The sequence below is a fragment of the Syngnathus floridae genome, chromosome 13 (genome assembly GCF_059516105.1).
Source record: "Syngnathus floridae isolate MCC-2025c chromosome 13, RoL_Sflo_1.0, whole genome shotgun sequence".
NCBI classification, from domain to species: domain Eukaryota; kingdom Metazoa; phylum Chordata; class Actinopteri; order Syngnathiformes; family Syngnathidae; genus Syngnathus; species Syngnathus floridae.
The window spans coordinates 2,985,839-3,009,064 of NC_142425.1; the positions used below are offsets into that span (position 1 = coordinate 2,985,839).

The 23,226-nt window shown below is 44.7% G+C and overlaps 2 protein-coding genes and 1 long non-coding RNA gene across 5 annotated transcripts; 1 reads left to right on the forward strand and 2 right to left on the reverse strand.

Moving 5' to 3' along the window:
- Positions 1–1,553: 1,553 nt before the first annotated feature.
- On the forward strand, positions 1,554–4,492 carry smim24 (small integral membrane protein 24). Of its 2 annotated transcripts, XM_088394819.1 has the most exons (4): positions 1,554–1,761; positions 2,291–2,395; positions 2,760–2,886; positions 3,976–4,492. In XM_088394819.1, the coding sequence occupies exons 1-4, from the start codon at positions 1,698–1,700 to the stop codon at positions 4,073–4,075; spliced, it is 396 nt and encodes a 131-aa protein (XP_088250945.1). In that variant the 5' UTR covers positions 1,554–1,697; the 3' UTR covers positions 4,076–4,492. The 2 variants fall into 2 exon arrangements, with proteins under 2 accessions (XP_088250945.1, XP_088250946.1); XM_088394820.1 differs by lacking the exon at positions 2,291–2,395.
- Positions 4,493–5,782: 1,290 nt separating this feature from the next.
- LOC148388068 (uncharacterized) lies at positions 5,783–7,149 on the reverse strand. 2 transcript variants are annotated; one of them, XR_015862222.1, is made up of 4 exons: positions 6,930–7,149; positions 6,414–6,450; positions 6,127–6,317; positions 5,783–5,911 (listed from the first exon to the last, which is right to left on the reverse strand). It is a non-coding gene; the product is annotated as an uncharacterized LOC148388068 (long non-coding RNA). The 2 variants fall into 2 exon arrangements; XR_015862221.1 differs by having other exon boundaries at positions 5,783–6,317.
- A 7,690-nt stretch (positions 7,150–14,839) lies between these two features.
- Positions 14,840–20,180, reverse strand: LOC148388069 (uncharacterized). Its single transcript, XM_088394824.1, has 5 exons — positions 20,106–20,180; positions 19,942–19,995; positions 19,455–19,586; positions 15,594–15,683; positions 14,840–15,148 (listed from the first exon to the last, which is right to left on the reverse strand). Exons 1-5 carry the CDS (start codon positions 20,178–20,180, stop codon positions 14,840–14,842), a joined length of 660 nt encoding a protein of 219 aa, XP_088250950.1.
- Between the last annotated feature and the right edge of the window lie 3,046 nt (positions 20,181–23,226).

Genomic DNA, 23,226 nt, shown 5'->3' on the forward strand with positions numbered 1-23,226 from the left:
AAATACCGTATTTGCCGGTGTATAAGTCGACTCGGTGTATAAGTCGACCCCCTAAAATTCGACGGAAATTTACGATTTTATGATATATCCTTTGTATAAGTCGAGCTCAATTGTTGCATTATATTAAACTTCAAAATTCAATCAGAAGTATGCGAAATTTATTGACGAAATGTGTTCAAATTCCGGGAGGCCGTGCGCATGCACAGTGGCCGGAAATAGCTCCAGCCGAGCGGATCGGCTGTTTATAAGCACCGCGGAGGAGATCGCGGAGCCTCATTCGACTTCCAGCGGCCGGCGAGCTCGCGCACGCCGCCCGGCACATCCGGGAGGCCGTGCGCACGCGCCAAGTGGCCGAAAATAGCTCCCGCCGATTGGATCGGCACTTTATAAGCACCGCGGATGAAATCGCGGAGCCTCATTCGACTTCCAGCGGCCGGCGAGCTCGCGCACGCCGCCCGGCACATCCGGGAGGCCGTGCGCACGTGCCAAGTGGCCGAAAATAGCTCCCGCCGAGCGGATCGGCTGTTTATAAGCACCGCGGAGGAGATTGCGGAGCCTCATTCGACTTCCAGCGGCCGGCGAGCTCGCGCACGCCGCCCGGCACATCCGGGAGGCCGTGCGCACGCGCCAAGTGGCCGAAAATAGCTCCCGCCGAGCGGATCGGCTGTTTATAAGCACCGCGGAGGAGATCGCGGAGCCTCATTCGACTTCCAGCGGCCGGCGAGCTCGCGCACGCCGCCCGGCACATCTGGGAGGCCGTGCGCACGCGCCAAGTGGCCGAAAATAGCTCCCGCCGAGCGGATCGGCACTTTATAAGCACCCCGGATGAAATCGCGGAGCCTCATTCGACTTCCAGCGGTTCAAATTTTCTAAGTGCAATGCACAATGAGATGCATGAGAAACGGCCTTGGTTACCATCACATTTGAAGCGATGAATACGAAGTTAAATTTTATGACTCGGTGTATAAGTCGAGGTCGATTTTTTTCGGTCGATTTTGGATCGAAAAAGGTCGACCAATACACCGGCAAATACGGTAGTTGTCACGTGCTTGCGCCACCTGCGACACGACCGCGCCCCTCCTGTCAGCGTAATCGCCGCCACCAGTCGCGGGCTCGTTGAGTGCGCTATATCAGCACAGCCAGCGCAAACCCGCATGTCAGCCTGTCCCGTGATGCCGCTTCGCTCAACCGTTCCTGTAAGCCTGACTCACTTGACTGTTTTGGTACTCCAGCAGAATTGCCTGTATAGTCTGCCAGTCCATGCCTGTCAGTTCCCTTCCCAGAAGTCCACCTGTCCGCCCCCCAGCCCGATCCCCACTCCAGCGCCCACTATTCCCCTCTTTCCCCACAATAAAGTCTCTGTCGCTCCGCACTTGTCTGCTCCCTTACAATAATGGCCTTCTGCAACTAATGAGCCATTTTCAGAATCCTTAATCAAGCATGTCGCGTTTCCTTTAGGGACAGTCTGAAATCATAACAGTCCTTCTAATTGTCTTGATACTCGTTTCAAGAGGAGCTGTTCGTGATGAGCTGGGCGCTGCTAATAACTAATGTATCAGGTAGTGTTATGATTCACGCCCTGAGTGGGAAGCACAACATATTGGTGACCTTTGGTCACCACAGTAAAAGGAAAGACCAGAGGATTGCCGTGCGTTCTCGGTCTTTGTGCGTGAACGAGCCTCTGGGATACTTTCGGGATGTTTTGGCCTTTCGTCGTCTTGTGTGCGCTGCAGAGTGCAGCCCAGGCCTCCATTCACACAGGTAAAATAATGTTTTTGTTTTGTTTTTCCGTCAGTGTTGGGCCAACTTCTGTGCGGCAACTTCAAAACAGATGAGGTCAAATGTTAGACAAATGTTAAAAAGGTTATTTGAATAGTGATAATAACACATAAATAATAAAATGAATAATTATGAGTTTTTTTGTCATATCTATGAAATATACCATTCATAATCTATTTAATATTTTCATAAACATGCAAAATAGTTCATTTAAACATCCATCCATCCATCCATCCATCCATCCATCCATCCATCCATCCATCCATCCATCCATCCATCCATCCATCCATCCATCCATCCATCCATCCATTTTCTGTACCGCTTGACCCCACCGGGGTCGCGCGCGTGATGGAACCTATCCCAGCAGTCATTGGGCAGTAGGCAGGGGACACCCTGAAGCGGTTGCCAGCCACAGGGCACACAGAGACGAACAACCATCCACACTCGCCCTCACACCTAGGGGCAATTTGGAGTGCTCAATCAGCCTACCATGCATGTTTTTGGGATGTAGGAGGAGACCGGAGTGCCCGAAGAAAACCCACGCAGGCACGGGGAGAACATGCAAACTCCATACAGGGAGGGCTGGAGGTGGAATTGAACCCGCACCCTCTGAACTGTGAGGCAGATGTGCTAACCAGTGCCGAGTTGCCTTCTTATTTAAACAATATTAGTTAAATTTATAACATGGAGATAAATGAATACATAGCTGAAAAATTCACACAAGCTTTTTTCCATTACAAAATAGGTGTCATATTTTTATTTTGCTATTGAAGCTCAGGAATTGCTCCATTTTTAAAAATAAAAATTTGTAATGGTTGATTTTAATAATTTTATTCACAATAAATAAATATTGATATCAATAAATACAAATGAATAAATGAAAAAATTAGCCACTATTTTGTTTACATGCCAATTTTATATGCCTAACCCTTTTTGTTTTTTTAAAGTAACACCAAGAATGTCTGTTGATTTTGTGTCAGGTGTGCGTGCGTCCCCCTCTGGGTCGATGACGCTTCAGCCATGGCTGAAGGGCCTGATGGCCGTGGTGGTCTTCCTCTTCGTCATTTTTGTCTTCCTCATCCTCAACAGGCTGTTTGGCAACGACAGGTTCCGCCCACGCATGCACACACACAGACACACACACACACACACAGACACACACACGCACACACACACAGACACACACACACGCGCGCATGCACACACACGCACACACACACACACGCACACTCACACACACACACGCACACACATACACACACACACACACACACTCTCACACACACACACACACACACACACACACACACACACACACACACACGCACAAGCACACACGCCAACGTCATCAGTAAACAATGAACCTTCACCGCTAGCTTGGACTTGGACCAGTGCCTCAACTAATCAGTTTGAGTTTTTCGAGCTATCGTTTGGGCATTTTTTCTTTTCACTTTGTTTTGCAGGCAAAGAATCGGTTTACGATTTTTTTCCCAACCGTGATTTCCTTCTGTCCTTTCTGCGCATGCAGTGAACAGTTTTTTTTTTTTTTTTTTGGGCAGATAGCAAACATTCATTCATGTTCCAAACCGCTTATCTGGTAAAAAAAAAAAAAAAAAAAAGTGCTTGTGTCAAGCTTTTCTTAAAAACAAAACGTACAGTCAAGAGACTCAGGCATTGTGGATTCAAGTACACCACTTTACCTTTTTCTTTTTAAAGCCACCAATTGCAATACAGAAGACAGATTGCAAAGCAAAACTGGAATTGGTATTGCCAAAGCTAGAAAGCTACAAGAGCGCATAGGCCAAAATACGTATAAATGTATGTTTGTTTTTGAACAAACATGTGTACAGCTTGACATGTGTACAGCTTTGTGTTACCACATTCAATTTGCTCATATTGTTTGGTGTGTGTGTGTTACGCTGCCTCATAGGGGCACACCAGAAGGAGAAGCACAATGTCCGTTGAATTAAAGCGAAACATGTTGCAAAAACATTTCAACTTTTAATAAAAAAAGGCACAGCCCCATTAAAGTCCCATAGGCGCGTAGTGCACGACACGGCAACAAAAGCAGCCAAGAGAAACCGTCAGACAACAAAAGGATAGAACTTCATCGAGAATTGCGTGCGTGTGGCGACTTTGTGTCGAGTGCGACATGACGGCAGCGACTAACACACGTGTTGTCTTGTGTGACAACAGGAGAGAGGTGGAGGAGGAGGGAGACCAGGAAGATGTGTTGGGCTACCAGGACAAGGTTGTGGAAGTGTGCCAAGACCACGTGGAAGAAACCAGCTTGTAGGACAAAAGATGATTTCACATCGTTCCTTTCGTCTGCGTTTCGTCACCAAGTCCAGTGGTGTGCTTGCTTCTTTTTTCTTATCTTTTACCCACGTACGTTTTTACGACCGGGGGACAAGACTTGTATCTCAGCTTTGACTTTAGCCCGGGTTGTTACTACAAGTTGGGAGGATCTTTGCAGCAGGCGCGGGCGTGTGCCTCTGCTGCATTCTTTCTAGGTAATGTTAGAAGATAACTTTCAAGACGAACATCTGTTTATTTGTATTTTTTCCACTGATTGCTAATGCTAATCTGTGCTAACATTACAACGTTACTTCATTTTTGGCTATGACGTATTCATGTTTCGAATGCAGCCGTGGTTGTTTTTCATGTGCTCTAAAAATAAAGTTGAGCTGAAAGCATCTCTTGAACTGGGTCTGGCTTGCTGCCAAGCAACCGACTGGCTGGGGAACTCGGTGGTTATGGTCAATTTGATCCGCTATGACATCACAGTGTCAGATATAGTCAGATAAACAAACATTGACTTGGTCGTTCAATTTCGCACTTGCCTGAATGTCCGGACATACAGACATCAAAATGTCCCTTTTTCCCAAACGTCAACTCTCCAAGTGAAAATGTGGCGCTGGAGCGCAAACGAGATGGGAAGAGGCCGAGTGCCTCGCTAAGCCACTGCGGTTGGCTGAAAAAGATCAATCCCACGTTAACATCTATCCTCTTGGTCCATCCGCAACTGGTGAGTCAAGTTGGCTGGAGTCTTTTGGGAGTTTCTGTCCCAACATTGTCAACTTCAGCCTGACAAAGTCTCTCCTTTGTGCTGGTGTGTGTAAATGATAGCAAAGGAGGCTCTTTATTTTTGCTTCTCTTTTAATGGCGATCAACAACCGTAGCCAATATGTGGTCTTTTTCCCACGCATGAACCCCCACGAGACTTAGCGATACCTTCACAACATCGAATTACCGTATTGCTCTAACGTATGCATGAAACACAGAATTGGCAAAATTACAGTCAAACCTCTACTTCTGAAGTTTAAAATGTTCATGAGGCAATGTAAATCATGTATATTTAAGACATTTCATACAGTTTGTTCAATTTTATCTGACTCTTCAGATATAAATGAAAGGCAGAATTTGTGTTTTTAGAGTTATTCACATCTGCCTGAGTGGCTTATATTTGGTTATTTTGTCATTTGAAAAATAAAGACAATTGTGACGATGAAAATTGTTTTATATGTTGAAGGAATGGGGTCGAAATACTAAAAGTCCTGCCTAGCTACAAAAACAGATATGCTTAAACCTCATTGAATAAAGTACATAAGCAGAAAAGTATATTCACATATTAAATCGATAAAAGAAACATTTTAAGCATATAATTATACCTACACACCAAATCAGTAAAGAAGACATAACTAGACATTTTTGATAAGTGGTAATGAGAAAGGTTTTTATAACTTTATGATCTGATATATATTTCTGAGCAATTTGAAATAACAAATGTCTTTTGATATGGCCTAAATAGCTTAATGACCCTGAAGGAACTGTTTAATGCATGCCTGATGTTTTTCTCTAAATCATGGACACGGCCAGAGTCGTCTTGACCGTTCAGTACTTGATTGTATCTTATGTTTTGACTAATGCTAGACGCCAGTTTTTGATTACACTGTAGAGTCTACAACAGAAAAAAATGTCAACATTGAGCACAGCCACCACATTGTAAGCCTTCACTGTTGTCTTTTTTTAATCTACAGTACAGATGTCAAACTAATCATACCGGTCCATGGTCTTGGAAACATGCAGGTCTTCAAATCAGCAGCCTCCTAACACAAGACTGCTTTGCAATCTGTATACAAGGAATTATGAACAGTGTCTCAGAAGAGTGGAATTAAGAGTAGACAAAATTGAATTGAGGACTTTTTTTCTTTTAAATCAAGCAAAAAAGTAACTGAAAATTCAGTAACTTTGACAGTACAGCAATGAAACCAAACAGAACCCTACAGATTCTATTTGTAAGCTATCGTGAGTATGTGGGGGGGGACATCCAAAAGTTTGACTAACCAATTCTAAGCTTAATTGTTCTGTCATTCAGTCTTGCATACTGTTTGTCATTTATTTCCTTGGACATCATGTCAAAGGTCTCTAGATCAGTCATGGGCACCGTCCACTCTCCGCGTCACATTCTGAATGAGAGTTGAGGCTCCTCAGCCCAGGGATTGCCAGAGGGGGCTCCACGATGACCTTCAGAAGCTCTGAGAATAAAGAGAAATAGAAATAAAATACTCACTTAAATTACTGCAGCTATGACCTCTTTTTAAATGACTAATACCTACAAAAAAAACTCTTACTTTTCCCTGTCATTGGCGTTTCACACTCACTTCCTAGCTGTTGAAGAACGGAGTAAATGTTAGCTGCAAGATTCAAATGAACCATTCTCCAATGATAAACTTTGCCCTGTTTGAAAAAAATAAATGGTGGCATTCTGTCTGTGCCTTTGAATGTGGTGCAAATTAATTTGGCTGTTGTACATATCCAATCACGTTATTTTAAAATAGTACTGATAAAATTGCTTCCTCTAAAAGTTGTTATCCAAATGATAAAAATGTACAGGGTAAACCTGGGTTTTATTTTGCACTTTGACATCCGCCATGGTTTCCGGAGTGTGAAAGTCAAGGCAATGAATGACATGTCATAAATGCAAGTTACATATTGAAGATTGCAATTACAACATACACTTTTTGCATAGGCGCGACAGCAACTAAGCATACATAAGTATATTCAAACCACCAATAACAGATCAATTTCCAAAGATAACGCAAGGCAGTTGTGATTACTTCTACAATTAAGAATAAATCAATCTGTACCTTGTGGAGTCCCATCAGTTTTTAATACAGATGCTCCTCTTATCTCCAGGCTTGGAGTCTGAAAAGGGGAAAGGGAAAAAGAAGATGTCTGATTTGACAGTTCACCCATTAACCGCTGTTAATAACATGACTGTCAGGTTCAGGATCAGCAAAAGGATCAGCAGACAAAACCAGTGAGGCAGAATATTGAGTCTTTTCTCGCGAGGAGTGCATCCAGACTTACAGCCATCCGAATACACTAAAGGTCTGTATACACTCCTCACTCTTTTTATTTAGGAATGCCCTACCCACAATGTGAGACTAGCCCCTCAGGTGGGGGAAGCGTGGGCTTTGTCTCATGAGAGAAGAAACAAGATTCTATGTGAAAAAAGAAGTTGCAGACAGGATGCCATGAGAAACAAAAAGAGTGCAAGGACAAAATGCTATGTGAAATAAGAAGTCACAGACAAGACACCATGAGAAAAGAGTGCAAAGACAAAATGCTATGTGAAATAAGAAGTCACAGACATCAACAAAATAGTTTGAGCTATCAACAGCTTTCTCGGATTCCCAGAGATGTAGAAGGTCAGGAAGCTCCAGACAGCATCGTATGACTTGTTGTGGACTGGTGGACGTCTGCAAGGCGAAACAGCAAGCACTCTGTGCAATAATTTTATTAATAAGTACTCATTAGGGAACGCATGATAACATATATATACAATTTATCTAACAATGACACAACACAATTTTAACATTTGAAGTGATTTGCCTTAGCGTTCCAAGGCCTGTTGAGCACAAAACAAAGTTAGTAGGTGCACATTTTAATGACATCAGAATATAAACACCTACTTTTTCACATGCCACTCCTTGAGCTAAATCTGGAGTCATAAATCTATGGGTAAAAAAAGGAAACTACATCTTTGCCATACCATCATCCCAAAGCTCATCCGGAGTGAATAGTTTTGTTAACTTTTTTGGACCCTGCATTTCTCTTGAAAGGAAATTCACTGGGGAGCCAAGGGGGCGCTAGTCTGAAAAAGTTTGGGAACCACTGCATTAGATAGTGTACGCCCAAAAAATATCTCATCAAGTGGAGCAAAATGAAATAATTATTTTATTATTATTATTATTATTTATTTTTTATTTTATTTTATTTTACTTAAGTAAAATAAAATATCAACTTGCACGCATGTTTTACCTCCCCCCACTAGGGGGCAGAAACTCGAGTTTTGGGTTAAAAGTAATCGCTTTTATTTCCGGTAATGGTTCGTCTGGTAATCATTTTAAAATCCAGGAGGGAAGAAGTGCAGAGAGGGTCTGTTCTTCAAGTTGTGAAACAAAAAGAACAAACCAACTTACTTTCCTGTAAGACAGGCATGTCCAAAGTCCGGCCTGCGGGCCAAATCTGGCCCCCGTAATTCCTCCTATTACCAAAACGTGTCAGCACCAGCCCTCTCTGCTCATTTCTGACATGGCAACTGCAAAGAAAATGAGGAAAGTTTTTAGAGAAAGGAATTACAGGAATAATAATAATAATTTCTGGAAATGTTTGTTAAAAAGTTCTTTCCCCTTATCTGTCTGGAGCCGTAATGGGGTCCCGCTAACTGTTAAGACGTCTTCAAATGCTTTGGTGACCTGCGTACCTGTTTTAGCTTTCAAAACTCGTACATATGCACGTTTCGAGAAAATATCGAGCACGGTTAGTAAATATTTATACCCATCATTGTAGCGTGCTAATGATTGCATATCGCACAAATCTGCTTGAAATTGTCTCATAGGTCCTCGAACAAAAACTTTATTTCTAGGAAAAGTTATTCTGGCTCGTTTGTGTAAAGTGTAAGCATCTTGATCGGATAAAAAAGCTTTCACTTTTTTAATGTTAGTGTTTTTACAGCTAACAGCCGCTGTTCTGTGTAGGCGTGCCTCTCCCCCAAAACTAGCTGGATTTTTAGCATTATAATAGAGCTTTTCAAGGCATCTCTCCCCACCCATTGTCAGGTGCGTTCTGCTGGATATCAGAGTGTGACGCTGTTAATAAAACAAACAGGTATGATATTTTGTGATTTTAAATTGAATAAACACAGAAAAAAACAATCATTTTGTTGGTCACAATAGTTTATTATAAAAAAAAGTCAATTCAGATAGTTCTTAAAAACATTACTAATGAGTAGAAAAAAGTATAAAACACACAGCAGTAAAAATAAAAAACATGGTAAAAAAAAAGAAATTCAACATGGTAAAAAAAAAGAAATTCAACATGTTAAAAAAAAAAAAAAAAAAGTTTTTCTACAGCCCCTAAGGTTTAACATAACGCATGAATGAAAATAGCACAGGTGGTGTTACTTTGGACTCAATCAGGGTTTTAAATTTCTTTAGCTCCCCGGTTATATCATTTGGCAAATGGTATTTAATACAGTCTATAAACACTGTTAGAACAGTCACCAATTTGGCCCACATTTTTCTCATAATATTTCCCATCGTGTCTTTCCAAAGGTTCTAAATAATAGCTCAACTTCATTATTACTCAACAACACAATGTCACTAACTTCTTGTTTTATCAAACGGAGCCGCGCAAAGACCTTGCATTCATGCGCGAGGTCGTGCAAAATGGCAGCAGCCGTGTTGCGGATGTTTTTAAGGGAGCCAGCTGTCCTAAAATAGAAAAGCATGGTCAATAAAGTGTGGAGGAAGTTAGCATTGCACAACTCAGCCGTCACTGTTTCATAATTTGCATAGAAATAAAAGCTGCGGTCCTCAATAAACAGGCACATGTGATGCAACTGTCTAAGGTCATCAAGGGTACACCCGTCACATGTCATTTTTGCATGTTTAATTAAGGCATCGTACAAAAGATAAGCAACCATTAGTTTCACACGTACGTAATCTTCTACCGTAAGCCATTTAAGCGGTTCTGTCTTCATAACGTATTCATCCTGCTTTGTGTTGACTCTCGTAGGCGTTGATGTCAGCGGTGGTATTATTTCAAAGTCCATGTCGATCAGTGGGGAGTCCTGTGTCGGAATGTTGTCCCCAGTGGTGGGTGAGGGGTAATCCACAACGATTGTGTTATCCGCAGCCAGATCCATGTAGCCCGCAAAATCATCAGCTACCCTGGCCTCTGTCTCTGTATTAAGTATGTGGGCAATGTCAGTGGCAGATAAGCAGGGCAAATCCATACCGTTTTCAGGGTAACGTGCGCATGCGTCGTCAAACAGCTCGATGGCTCGCGACGAGGACCACGGTTCACGCTGCTGCTGCTCCATCCCATTTGCGAGGCGGCTTTTGCCGCTGTACCCCGGGGTCACCTGTAGGGTCTCAGGGCTCTCAAACACATCAAAGGTTGATGATGAAGCTCCAAAGAGACGATCCAGCTGCAGATTGTCAAAGCAGATCGGTGATAAGCGATCGCTCGTTCAGGCACCGGAAGGATGTCAAACCTTTCCAGCCCTGTTGCAGCCGCTGATCCTGATCCCTCAGCCTGCGCGCTTGGCCGTGGAGCTGCTATGAAAGCCATGTCGGCCTGCTTTGTCTCTGTGCCAGAGTTGTCAGGGCTGGATCAGAGTGTGATCGCAGGCCCATGTTCCACAGGTACAAAATTTGGTAAAAGTCGTCTGGCGGGGATTTTTTGAGCTATCTTCTTTCTCTGACGTGTAGAGTGGTCTCTCTTGCTGGTAGGTGTGGAGGCTGAGTCTGAAAGCTCGCTCTTATACATTTATGTAGATAGGTATGCTAATGACTACAAAGTCCCAAAGTTAAAGTCCCAATGATCATCGTCAATGTCAAGCTTTAACACCATCTCCTGGTGAAACTTTGGAACTACTACATGTTTTGGGATAGCCAATGTGCCTGGGCCAATTCATTACCCAATTTTACACCATCTTGTACCACCATGCCACTTAACAAAGTCTATCCGCGCTCTACTCATTTTATTCTGTGTAACAATTTACACTAAAAAATATTAAGTAGACCTGAAACCAATAAAATCATTCGTATTTACATCATTAACTAAGTAAACGTAACTAAAAAGAATAAGTAGATGCTACTCAACTACATTGAGTACCATGAAATATAAAATCGAGTTGATTTAATTCAAATTTTAAGTTGATACAATTGTAATCTTTACTTCTAATTACTCAAAAAATTGAGAAGCTATAATTATTATGTTAGATATACACTGTAAAAAATTTAACCAGGCTCTACTCATTTTAATCTGTGTAACAATTTACACTAAAAAATATTGAGTAGACCTGAAAGCAATAAAATCATTTGTGTTTACATCATTAACTAAGTAAATGTAACTAAAAAGATTAAGTAGATGCTACTCAACTACATTGCGTACCATAAAATATAAAATTGACTTAAAGTTAAAGTCCCAATGATCATCGTCACACACACATCTGGGTGTGGTGAAATTTGTCCTCTGAATTTAACCCATCCCCATGTGATTTTAATCCATCCCCTGGGGGAGAGGGGAGCAGTGAGCAGCAGCGGTGCCGCGCTCGGGAATCATTTGGTGATCTAACCCCCCAATTCCACCCCTTAATGCCAAGCAGGGAGGCAATGGGTCCCATTTTTATAGTCTTTGGTATGAACCGGCCGGGGTTTGAACCCACAACCTTCCAGTCTCAGGGCAGACACTCTACTACTAGGCCACTGAGCTGGACTTGATTTAATTCAAATGTTAGGTCAATACAATAGTGACCTTTAGTTCTAATTACACAAAAAATGAAGAAGCTATAATTAATATATGAGGTAGATGCAACTGAACAAGAGATTGTTATTTAACAAAACAAATCTACTACACTTACTCAGTTTTTAACATACTGAACTATCACATATCAGAATAAATATGTTACATTTACTTAATTTTTAAAACTTAATCTACTTTTTATTCTAGGAGTAATTTTGGTCAATAAAGAAATTATACACAAGTCAACATTTTCAATTCAACATTTATTTGTCTGATTGAACACATTTCAAACAAAGTTTAAATACACAGCTTCTTTGCAAATAATATAAAAATATCCATTCTAAATAAACAGCTGAATTTAACTCTCTGGGATCAAAACTGGGTGAAATGAACCGAGAAAAACATATTTCCTCTTCCTGAAATGCATTTTAAACAAATATATATTACCGTATTTTTCGGACTAAAAGTCGCTCCGGAAATAGGTCGCATTAGCCATAAAATGCACAATAACGTGAAAAAAACCATATATGTCGATCCGGAGTACAAGTCGCATTTTGGGGGAAATTTATTAGACAAAATCCAACACCAAGAACAGACATGAACGAGCAGCAACAGGCTAAACGATAGGTATGCTAACGTGACATAAACACAAACGAAGAGCTGAGAACGGGCCTGACGTAACATTCAGAGTTACCGTATTTGCCGGTGTATTGGTCGACCTTTTTCGATCCAAAATCGACCAAAAAAAATCGACCTCGACACCGAGTCATAAAATTTAACTTCGTATTCATCGCTTCAAATGTGATGGTAACCAAGGCCGTTTCTCATGCATCTCATTGTGCATTGCACTTAGAAAATTTGAACCGCTGGAAGTCGAATGAGGCTCCGCGATTTCATCCGGGGTGCTTATAAAGTGCCGATCCGCTCGGCGGGAGCTATTTTCGGCCACTTGGCGCGTGCGCACGGCCTCCCGGATGTGCCGGGCGGCGTGCGCGACCTCGCCGGCCGCTGGAAGACGAATGAGGCTCCGCGATCGCCTCCGCGGTGCTTATAAACAGCCGATCCGCTCGGCGGGAGCTATTTTCGGCCACTTGGCGCGTGCGCACGGCCTCCCGGATGTGCCGGGCAGCGTGCGCGAGCTCGCCAGCCGCTGGAAGTCGAATGAGGCTCCGCGATTTCATCCGCGGTGCTTATAAAGTGCCGATCCGCTCGGCGGGAGATATTTTCGGCCACTTGGCGCGTGCACACGGCATCCCAGATGTGCCGGGCGGCGTGCGCGAGCTCGCCGGCCGCTGTAGGTCGAATGAGGCTCCGCGATCTCCTCCGCGGTGCTTATAAACAGCCGATCCGCTCGGCGGGAGCTATTTCCGGCCACTTGGCGCGTGCGCACAGCCTCCCGGATGTGCCGGGCGGCGTGCGCGAGCTCGCCGGCCGCTGGAAGTCAAATGAGGCTCCGCGATCTCCTCCCGGTGCTTATAAAGAGCCAATCTGCTCGGCGGGAGCTATTTCCGGCCACTTGGCGCGTGCGCACGGCCTTCCGATGGTGCCAGGCGGCGTGCGCGAGTGCGCTGGCCACTGGAAGTCGAATGAGGCTCCGCGATCTCCTACGCGGTGCTTATAAAGTGCCGATCCGCTCAGCTTGAAGCTATTTCCGGCCTCCCGGTGGTGCCGGGCGGCGTGCGCGAGCTCGCTGGCCGCTGGAAGTCGAATGAGGCTCCGTGATCTCCTCCGCGGTGCTTATAAACAGCCGATCCGCTCGGCTGGAGCTATTTCTGGCCACTGCGCATGCGTACGGCCTCCCGGAATTTGAACACATTTCGTCAATAAATTTCGCATATTTCTGATTGAATTTTGAAGTTTAATATAATGCAACAATTGAGCTCGACTTATACAAAGGATATATCATAAAATCGTAAATTTCCGTCGAATTTTAGGGGGTCGACTTATACACCGAGTCGACTTATACACCGGCAAATATGGTATTCAAATAACTATTACATAAATAACACGTTTATGAAACCATCTGTGTCACTCCAATTCATTAAATCCATCGATCGTCCTTTATGGAAACGATGCCGCGTACGCGCCGCGCACGTCTAAATATTCAAAATATTCCACAGACCCATACAACGATATATAAAGTATATATCAAATAACTATCATATAAACAACAATATTATCAAACCATCTGTGTCACTCCAAATCATTAAATTCATCAATCAAATTCCTCGTCCTTTGTCAATAACGCCGCGCGTGCGCCCTGACATCAGCCTCGCCGTTATTCCACAGATCTAGTATATAACTATATTATAGCGTTAACAAAGTACAAGGAAAGATGTGGGTTTGGTAAACGTCTCTTTATTTAACAAAACAAGAGTTCAACGAGCCAACAAGTACTGAACTGTAACGATAAAAACATATACAAGTTGCTATACGAAATAAAATATATCAAATAACTATAACATAAATAGTTCACCACCACACGGCCCCAAGCACCAGTGTGGACTTCCAGGTGTGTGGTGGCGTGGACCTCCATCCCTGGAGGTGGCACTTCCAGCCACGGAGGTGGAAGAGAGCTCCATAGAAAAGGACCGGGCGTGCGTAAAAGCCATGTCCGAGCCCCATCCACCGTCCCTGGACAGCCACCCGGCCGAGCACCGGCCCCCGACTTCAATCCACGGAAGTGAAAGAGAGCTCCGTAGAGTAGGACCGGGCGTGCGTACAAGCCATAATAGTTTTTCAAACCTTCTGTGTCACTCCAAATCATTAAATCCTCCAAACTCTTGGTCAACCGTGTCACTTACAAACAAAGCCGCTAATGATACCGGTAGTACGTGGGGCCCTTCGTCATCTTCGTCATCTCGTGATCGAATCTTTGTCCTTTATGTAAACAACCGCCACCCCGCGCCACTGACATCACTTGAAATTCAAATTACAGTAATCCCTTGCTACATCGCGGTTCGTTTATTGCAGTTTAACTTTTTTTTTTTTGAATTTTGAAAATTTTTGAAAAAATTCACATATAAGTCGCTCCTCAGTATAAGTTGCCCCCCCACCCAAACTATGAAAAAAAACGCGATTTATAGTCCGAAAATTACGGTACATTAAAGTTTCACAAAAGCCAACAACACCAGTTCAACAACTACTGAAATCATAACTCTTTAAACATTAAGTCAACATCACGTTAGATTTACTGGTTAGATTTAGATTTTAGAATATTTAACTGAACAATAACCATCAGCTACATGCAGAGATAATTTTTGAGTCTCTGAACCTTAATGGAAAGGTGTGCAGAGTCCAGCTCCAGTAGTACTTTCTGAAATACCTCAAAAATCCATTTGAGTTTTTTTGGGTATCGCAGATCTAATGTGTAGGCCAGTCCTAACAGATAGCAGCAAGCTCTGCTCAGATCCCCAAGATTCCTGAGGACAATAATGCCTTCAATCACAATCCCAAAATCGGTTGACCCATCTGGGTTTTGCAGCTGGTGGATTTTCATGACCTCCCCTGCCATCTCCTCTTCAACATTCGCAGCAGCATCCTGCAGACATTATAAAGAAAAAGAACATTTAGAGTTCACCTTCAACCTGCATATCACAAGACAAAAACCACCTCGTAACATAAAAGAGCATAGTTGGACATTAAGTTGACAAACTGAACTATCGTGGTCCCAAATCTGTTATTAAATGATTTTAGAACAATTAGTTATAAAAATGAGTAATTCATGCTTCCATGTTATTTATGTTTTTCCAAACAAATTTGACACAGAAAATGAAATTCAAAGCAGTATTCAAAGGAGGACAGATGGTAAAATCAGTGAGCATCAATATGAATCTTATTGACTTGTACAGTATCTGATGTCCACAGATGAAAGGCAGCTTCTTCTTTGTATGCAGTCAGGAAACAACAAACTGTACTGCAGCAACTTAATGGACAACCATGATTACAATGATCTGCCATGATTACATTTTAGTTTTTATTATACTAACCTCAAAGTCCTTAAACAACTCACTGGCTTCTTCTCCAAGATGGCCCATGAGACATCTGATGACTACCTCACGTGTCTCATGACTAGGGATTTGACTCTGCAGAACAGAAATTTTTTCAAGAACTATTTAAATACACTACTAAGCAAAGGTTTTTTTTGTGTGTGTGTGTGGGGGATGTTAAACCTTTCAATCGAATTTACATTAGCGTAGTAAATGTGGAAAATGTGCAGAGGATGTGAGCGATTGAGGGACAGAAAACTAAGGGAAAAGCAGGAACTGTTAAGGAAGGCTGAAAGATAGGAGGAATGACGAGTATCATCAGAGAATAAAAATAAGTTATCTGATGAGGATGTAACTAATTATTGACAGTAATTCACTAAAAGGAGACAAATGTGAATGAGATGGGTGGAGGTATTATCCATCCATCCATCCATCTTCTTCCGCTTATCCGGGGTCGGGTCGCGGGGGCAGCAGCTTTAGGAGGGACTCCCAGACTTCCCTCTCCCCAGCCACTTCATCCAGCTCATCCCGGGGGATCCCAAGGCGTTCCCAGGCCAGCTGAGAGACATAGTCTCTCCAGCGCGTCCTGGGTCGTCCCCGGGGTCTCCTACCGGTGGGACATGCCCGGAACACCTCCCCAGGGAGGCGTCCAGGAGGCATCCTGATAAGATGCCCGAGCCACCTCATCTGGCTCCTCTCAACGTGGAGGAGTAGCGACTCTACTCCGAGTCTCTCCCGGATGACCGCGCTTCTCACCCTATCTCTAAGGGAGAGCCCGGACATCCTGCGGAGAAAACTCATTTCGGCCGCTTGTATCCGAGATCTCGTTCTTTCGGTCACGACCCATAGCTCGTGACCATAGGTGAGGGTAGGAGCGTAAATCGACCGGTAAATTGAGAGCTTTGCCTTTTGGCTCAGCTCTCTCTTCACCACAACGGACCGGTACAGGGTCCGCATTACTGCCGGCGCTGCACCGATCCGCCTGTCAATCTCACGCTCCATCCTCCCCTCACTTGTGAACAAGACTCCAAGATACTTGAACTCCTCCACTTGGGGCAGGATCTCATCCCCGATCCGGAGAGGGCATTCCACCCTTTTCCGATCGAGGACCATGGACTCGGATTTGGAGGTGGTGACCCTCATCCCGACCGCTTCACACTCGGCTGCGAACCGGTCCAGCGAGAGCTGGAGATCACGGCCGGAAGAAGCCAACAGCACCACGTCATCTGCAAAAAGCAGAGACGCGATGCTGAGGTCCCTAAACCGGACCCCCTCAACGCCTCGGCTGCGCCGAGAAATTCTGTCCATAAAAATTATGAACAGAATCGGTGACAAAGGGCAGCCTTGGCGGAGTCCAACCCTCACTGGGAACGAATCCGACTTACTGCCGGATGCGCACCAGACTCTGGCATCGGTGATACAGGGACCGAACCGCCCTTATCAGTTGGCTCGGCACCCCGTACTCCCGAAGCACCCTCCACAGAACCTCCCGAGGGACACGATCGAAAGCCTTCTCCAAGTCCACAAAACACATGTGGACTGGTTGGGCGAACTCCCATGCACCCTCGAGGATCCTGCCGAGGGTGTAGAGCTGGTCCACTGTTCCACGGCCAGGATGAAAGCCACACTGCTCCTCCTGAATCCGAGGTTTGACCTCCCGACGGACCCTCCTCTCCAGCACCCCTGAATAGACCTTACCGGGGAGGCTGAGGAGTGTGATTCCCCTGTAATTGGAACACACCCTCCGGTCCCCCTTCTTAAAAAGGGGAACCACCACCCCAGTCTGCCAATCCAGAGGCACTGTCCCCGATGTCCACGCAATGTTGTAGAGGCGTGTCAGCCATGACAGCCCCACAATATCCAGAGCCTTTAAGAACTCCGGGCGGATCTCATCCACCCCCGGGGCCTTGCCACCGAGGAGTTTTTTAACTACCTCAGTGACTTTGACCCCAGAGATTGGGGAATCCGCCTCAGAGTCTCCAGGCCCTGCTTCCTCAATGGAAGGCGTGTAGGTGGAATTGAGGAGGTCTTCGAAGTATTCTCCCCACCGACTCACGACGTCCCGAGTCGAGGTCAGCAGCACGCCATCCCCACTGTAAACAGTGTTGACGTTGCACTGCTTCCCCCTCCTGAGACGCCGGATAGTGGACCAGAATTTCCTCGAAGCCGTCCGAAAGTCATTCTCCATGGCCTCACCAAACTCCTCCCACGCCCGGGTTTTTGCCTCAGCAACCGCCGAAGCCGTGTTCCGCTTGGCCATCCGGTACCTGTCAGCTGCCTCCGGAGTCCCGCAGGCCAAAACGGCCCGATAGGACTCCTTCTTCAGCTTGACGGCATCCCTTACCGCCGGTGTCCACCAGCGGGTTCGGGGATTGCCGCCACGACAGGCACCAACGACCTTACGGCCACAGCTTCGGTCGGCTGCCTCAACAATGGAAGCGCGGAACATGGTCCACTCAGACTCAATGTCCCCCGCCTCCCCCGGGACATGGGAAAAGCTCTGCCGGAGGTGGGAGTTGAAGCTCTTCCTAACAGGAGATTCTGTCAGACGTTCCCAGCAGACCCTCACAGAGCGTTTGGGTCTGCCAGGTCGGACCGGCATCTTCCCCCACCATCGGAGCCAACCCACCACCAGGTGGTGATCAGTTGACAGCTCCGCCCCTCTCTTCACCCGAGTGTCCAAAACATGCGGCCGCAAATCCGATGACACGACTACAAAGTCGATCATCGAACTGCGGCCTAGGGTGTCCTGGTGCCAAGTGCACACATGGACACCCTTATGTTTGAACATGGTGTTCATTATTGAAAATCCGTGTCGAGCACAGAAGTCCAACAATAGAACACCGCTCGGGTTCAGATCAGGGGGGCCGTTCCTCCCAATCACGCCCTTCCAGGTCTCACTGTCATTGCCCACGTGAGCATTGAAGTCACCCAGTAGAACGATGGAGTCCCCAGAAGGAGCGCTCTCCAGCACTTCCTCCAGGGACCCCAAGAAGGGTGGGTACTCTGAGCTGCCGTTTGGTGCATAGACACAAACAACAGTCAGGACCCGTCCCCCCACCCGAAGGCGGAGGGAGGCTACCCTCTCGTTCACCGGGGTGAACCGCAATGTGCAGGCGCCCAGCCGGGGGGCAATAAGTATACCCACACCTGCTCGACGCCTCTCACCGTGGGCAACTCCAGAGTGGAATAGAGTCCAGCCCCTCTCGAGAGGGCTTGTACCGGAACCCAAACTGTGCGTGGAGGCTAGTCCGACTATATCTAGTCGGAATCTTTCTGCCTCGCACACCAGCTCGGGCTCCTTTCCAGCCAGAGAGGTGACATTCCATGTCCCAAGAGCCAGCTTCTGCAGCCGGGGATCAGACCGCCAAGGTCCCTGCCTTTGGCTGCCGCCCAGCTCACATTGCACCCGACCCCTTCGGCCCCTCCCACAGGTGGTGAGCCCATGGGAAGGGGGACCCACGTTTCCATTTCGGGCTATGCCCGGCCGGGCCCCATGGGCGAAGGCCCGGCCACCAGACGCTCGCCTTCGAGCCCAGCCTCCAGGCCTGGCTCCAGAGGGAGGCCCCGGTGACCCGCGTCCGGGCGAGGGAAAACAAAGTCCATTTATGTTTTTCATCATAAGGGGCTTGGGTGAGCCGTGCTTTGTCTGACCGCTCACCTAGGACCCTTTTGCCATGGGTGACCCTACCAGGGGCATGAAGCCCCCGACAACATGGCTCCGAGGATCATAGGGGCACGCAAACCCCTCCACCACGATAAGGTGACGACTCGCGGAGGGGGTGGAGGTATTATATTGCAGGTAAAGTTTAAATTGAATTGGTGTAGAGTAGATTTTAATACCTCAAGTAGAACACTCATTCATGCCCAATGTCTGTCTCCTGCAGCACCTTTCTTTGTTTGAAACAAGGACAGCAGTTTAGGTGTATAGGAGTCCAACATTGCCATGAATTTTGGCTCAAGATTCAATGTGGTGATCCTTTGAAACTCTGCACAAACCTGAAAGACAGAGATGAGAAAAGAGAAAAAACAGAACTGGTGACTCATCTATTGTGTCTATTGTCATCAGACACTTTATTATAGATACACCTATGTAATACAACCCAGTACAAGAGCTATGCCATAAATTCTCTATTTAGCTTATACACTTTCAGTATTTGTTGATATTGTCAGAAAGGTGATACTTATACTTTGTTGTGGCAGAGCTGCTGATTTGGAGAGCTGTTTATTTGGTTGCATTGGATGACACTGGTCTTACTAATAAAGTGCTGTTGCGTGTATACCTGTGAAACATGCAGGTTATCAGTCCACAATATGTTTTGAACAACCTGTTACAACAATTCCAATTACTCACTTGCAAAACATCAAACAAGGTGGGCCATCTGTCCTTGATGTCACTGATGCTCATCTGTAGGACGACAACATGTGCGCGGCACTGAAAAGGACAAATGCACGCAAAGCAGCTGGCCCTGATGGCATCCCCGGCCGGGTGCTCAAGAACTGCGCCGAGCAGCTGACGGAGGTGTTCACCGACATCTTCAACCTGTCTCTGGCCCAGGCAACTGACCCGTTGTGCTTCAAGACCATCTCCATTGTGCCGTTGTCACGACCCTGATTATAAGACGACCGTCGTCTTATAATCAGGGTTGTCTTATATTCGGGCCAATATAGTAATAGCGAAAACCAGACCAAACTTCAAACCAAAAACATGAAAACTCGAAGGCAAAAAATTCTAACCACTTAAACAATGTGCAACCCATGTTAACTTTATTATTTTAGCAACCTATTTTGCTTTTAGTGATGCTCATTTGTGTCAGCTATTTGGCCAGCAGATAGCACTGTTACGGGCTCGCTGAGAGTTTGGATTACTCAGATGGGCGTGTCTGCTGTTTGGCCAGCAGACAGTGCTGTTATAGAGCGGCTGGCTGAGAGAAAGAGTCAGATGGGCGTAGTACAGGAAGCTCCAGGAGGCACCGTCATCGTTGGCCCATGTTGATGGTGAGTGCCGCGGCGGCAAAACGGGTCGATAGCGTTTCGCTGTGTTGTGTGCTGTCAAACGCGCACTTTTTATCAAAGTGCCACCGGCTTCCCGGTAACGGGTTCAATGAGCCAGGGTGAAGGGACTCGTCCGTAATCTAACCACCCGAGTTAAATTAATTCTACCAGAATCAATTGAATTTATTTATGACGCCAATCCCGCTCAAGTCACCCGAAGCGCGTGCCGAGTAACTCAATTCAAGGCAAGTCTTCGAAATGACTGCGCCATAATGATGGCCCCCCTTCGGTAGTTTGATGCTTTTGTTATGTTACGGATATTTTTAGATATCTTTGTTAAGACCTCAGGGATTCGTTGGTCTGGTGCACCCTAGCACTAGTTTTGCCGAAGTAACTGTTGATATGGGTCTGTTCTACTTTCTCGCTCAAGTAGCGAGCCTACTTGTCTTTATTCGAAAAAGAATCGAATTACTAGAAGTATGACAATAATAGTATTTGAGAAAGAAGTTAATGCATTTAAATCATTAATTCTAACATTTTATATATAAACACTTAACCGTTGGAATGGTTCAACCGAGTCGATTGTTTAAAAGGAATAATATTTCTCTTGAAATGAATCAAAATGTCCTACTCGAATTATGTTTATCCTGCAATTAATTTTGAAGGCAATTTAATCCCTCAAACTTGTGCAATTTAGCTTTTGACGCGGCCCGACAAAAATAGGAACGGCCTGCGCCCACCGGACTATTACTAATTTTAACTCTACACTAATCCAGTTAAAGTAATTTAAACACCTTCGTTATTTTATTCAGATGCAGTAAATACTTGAACGGATTAAATATTTCACGAGATTCACTCATCCCTCGCATAATTATGAAGGCGATTTAATCCCCAAAATTGTCCGATTTAATTTTTGACGCGGCCTGACAAAAATAGGAACGGGCCCGTGCCCAACGGACAATTAAAGTACTTTTAATTCTACACTAAACCAAATAATCTGATTTAAACACCTTCGTTATTTTATTCAGATGCAGTAAATATTTGAACGGATTAAATATTTAACGAGATTCACTCATCCCTCGAATAATTATGAAGGCGATTTAATCCCCAAAATTGTCCAATTTAACTTTTGACGCGGCCCGACAAAAATAGGAACGGGCCCGCGCCCAACGGACAATTAAAGTACTTTTAATTCTACACTAAACCAAATAATCTGATTTAAACACCTTCGTTATTTTATTCAGATGCAGTAAATATTTGAACGGATTAAATATTTAACGAGATTCACTCATCCCTCGAATAATTATGAAGGCGATTTAATCCCCAAAATTGTCCAATCTAATTTTTGACGCGGCCCGACAAAAATAGGAACGGGCCCGCGCCCAACGGACAATTAAAGTACTTTTAATTCTACACTAAACCAAATAATCTGATTTAAACACCTTCGTTATTTTTATTTATTACGGTACGATTTTATACGATAATAATAACCCGTCTATTAATCAAATTATCAAATCAACCCCAAACAATCGATTGCACATATCATACAAATTGGCGCACAACGAATTAGATGAATATACAAGACACATTTATTGAAGAAACACGAAATAGAATTACAAATCTTAATTCCTCCAAAAACTGAACAACTTCACTCACTGATACCCGTGCAAATAAAATCATTCAATCCCGGAGTACTTTGATTGCAAAACATAGATCATGAAAGAAGGAAAAGGTAGCTACTATTTGGGTGCTATTTTTTGGTGGAAATAAAGTCGAGTGATCAGTTCGATCTTATTTTTAAAATCCAAATTAGGGAAATAGGTTGGCCTCGAGAGGACCGACACCCGATGACTGTTCCCCCCTCGCGTAAATACAGAAAAGTCGTTCCCTTCACCTAGTTCCTCATGCAATGTTGTCCAGTCCAATTCTTTTGAGTAAGTCCAAGTTAATCCAAGCAAATGATCCTGCGTCTCACACAAAGATCCCGGGACTTGGAAAAAATCTTGAAACTCCTTTGGGTTTCTTCACGTATGAGCGCTCTTTGGGGGAGAGAGCCCCGTAGCTTCCCCTGCAGGTCTTTTTATAGACTTCTCTGCCCCCACCCCCTCTCTCTTCTGGCACCTATGCCCCCCCATAGGGTAAGATTGCCCAGTTTCCCACGCTCATACACCTGTTGCTTTACGGCAGCTGTTTCCGCCTTTAATCTGTCCCACGCATCATTTTCCACCATATGTACAGCTAGCCCTTGGTAAATCCTCCTCTTTTCTTCACTTCCCTTTTTATAAAACTAACTCTTCAAAGTTACACTTCAATCAACCATAAAATTAAAAATCCAAACCTTTGATCTATTTCTTTTTATCATCTTTTAACACCCTCATTTCCACAGTAGCGGGCACCTTGATCCAATTGACTGATAATATTGCTTAAACTGTTACAGAATATATTTTAGCCAAGCAAAGAAATTAAAATTAAAAATAAAAACAACATTTGTATCATTCTTTCCAAACAATTTTTAACACACCACCATTTTCACAGTAGCGGGCACCTTGATCCAATTGACTGATAATATTGCTTAAGATGTTACAGAATATATTTTAGCCAAGCAAAGAAATTAAAATTAAAAATAAAAACAACATTTGTATCA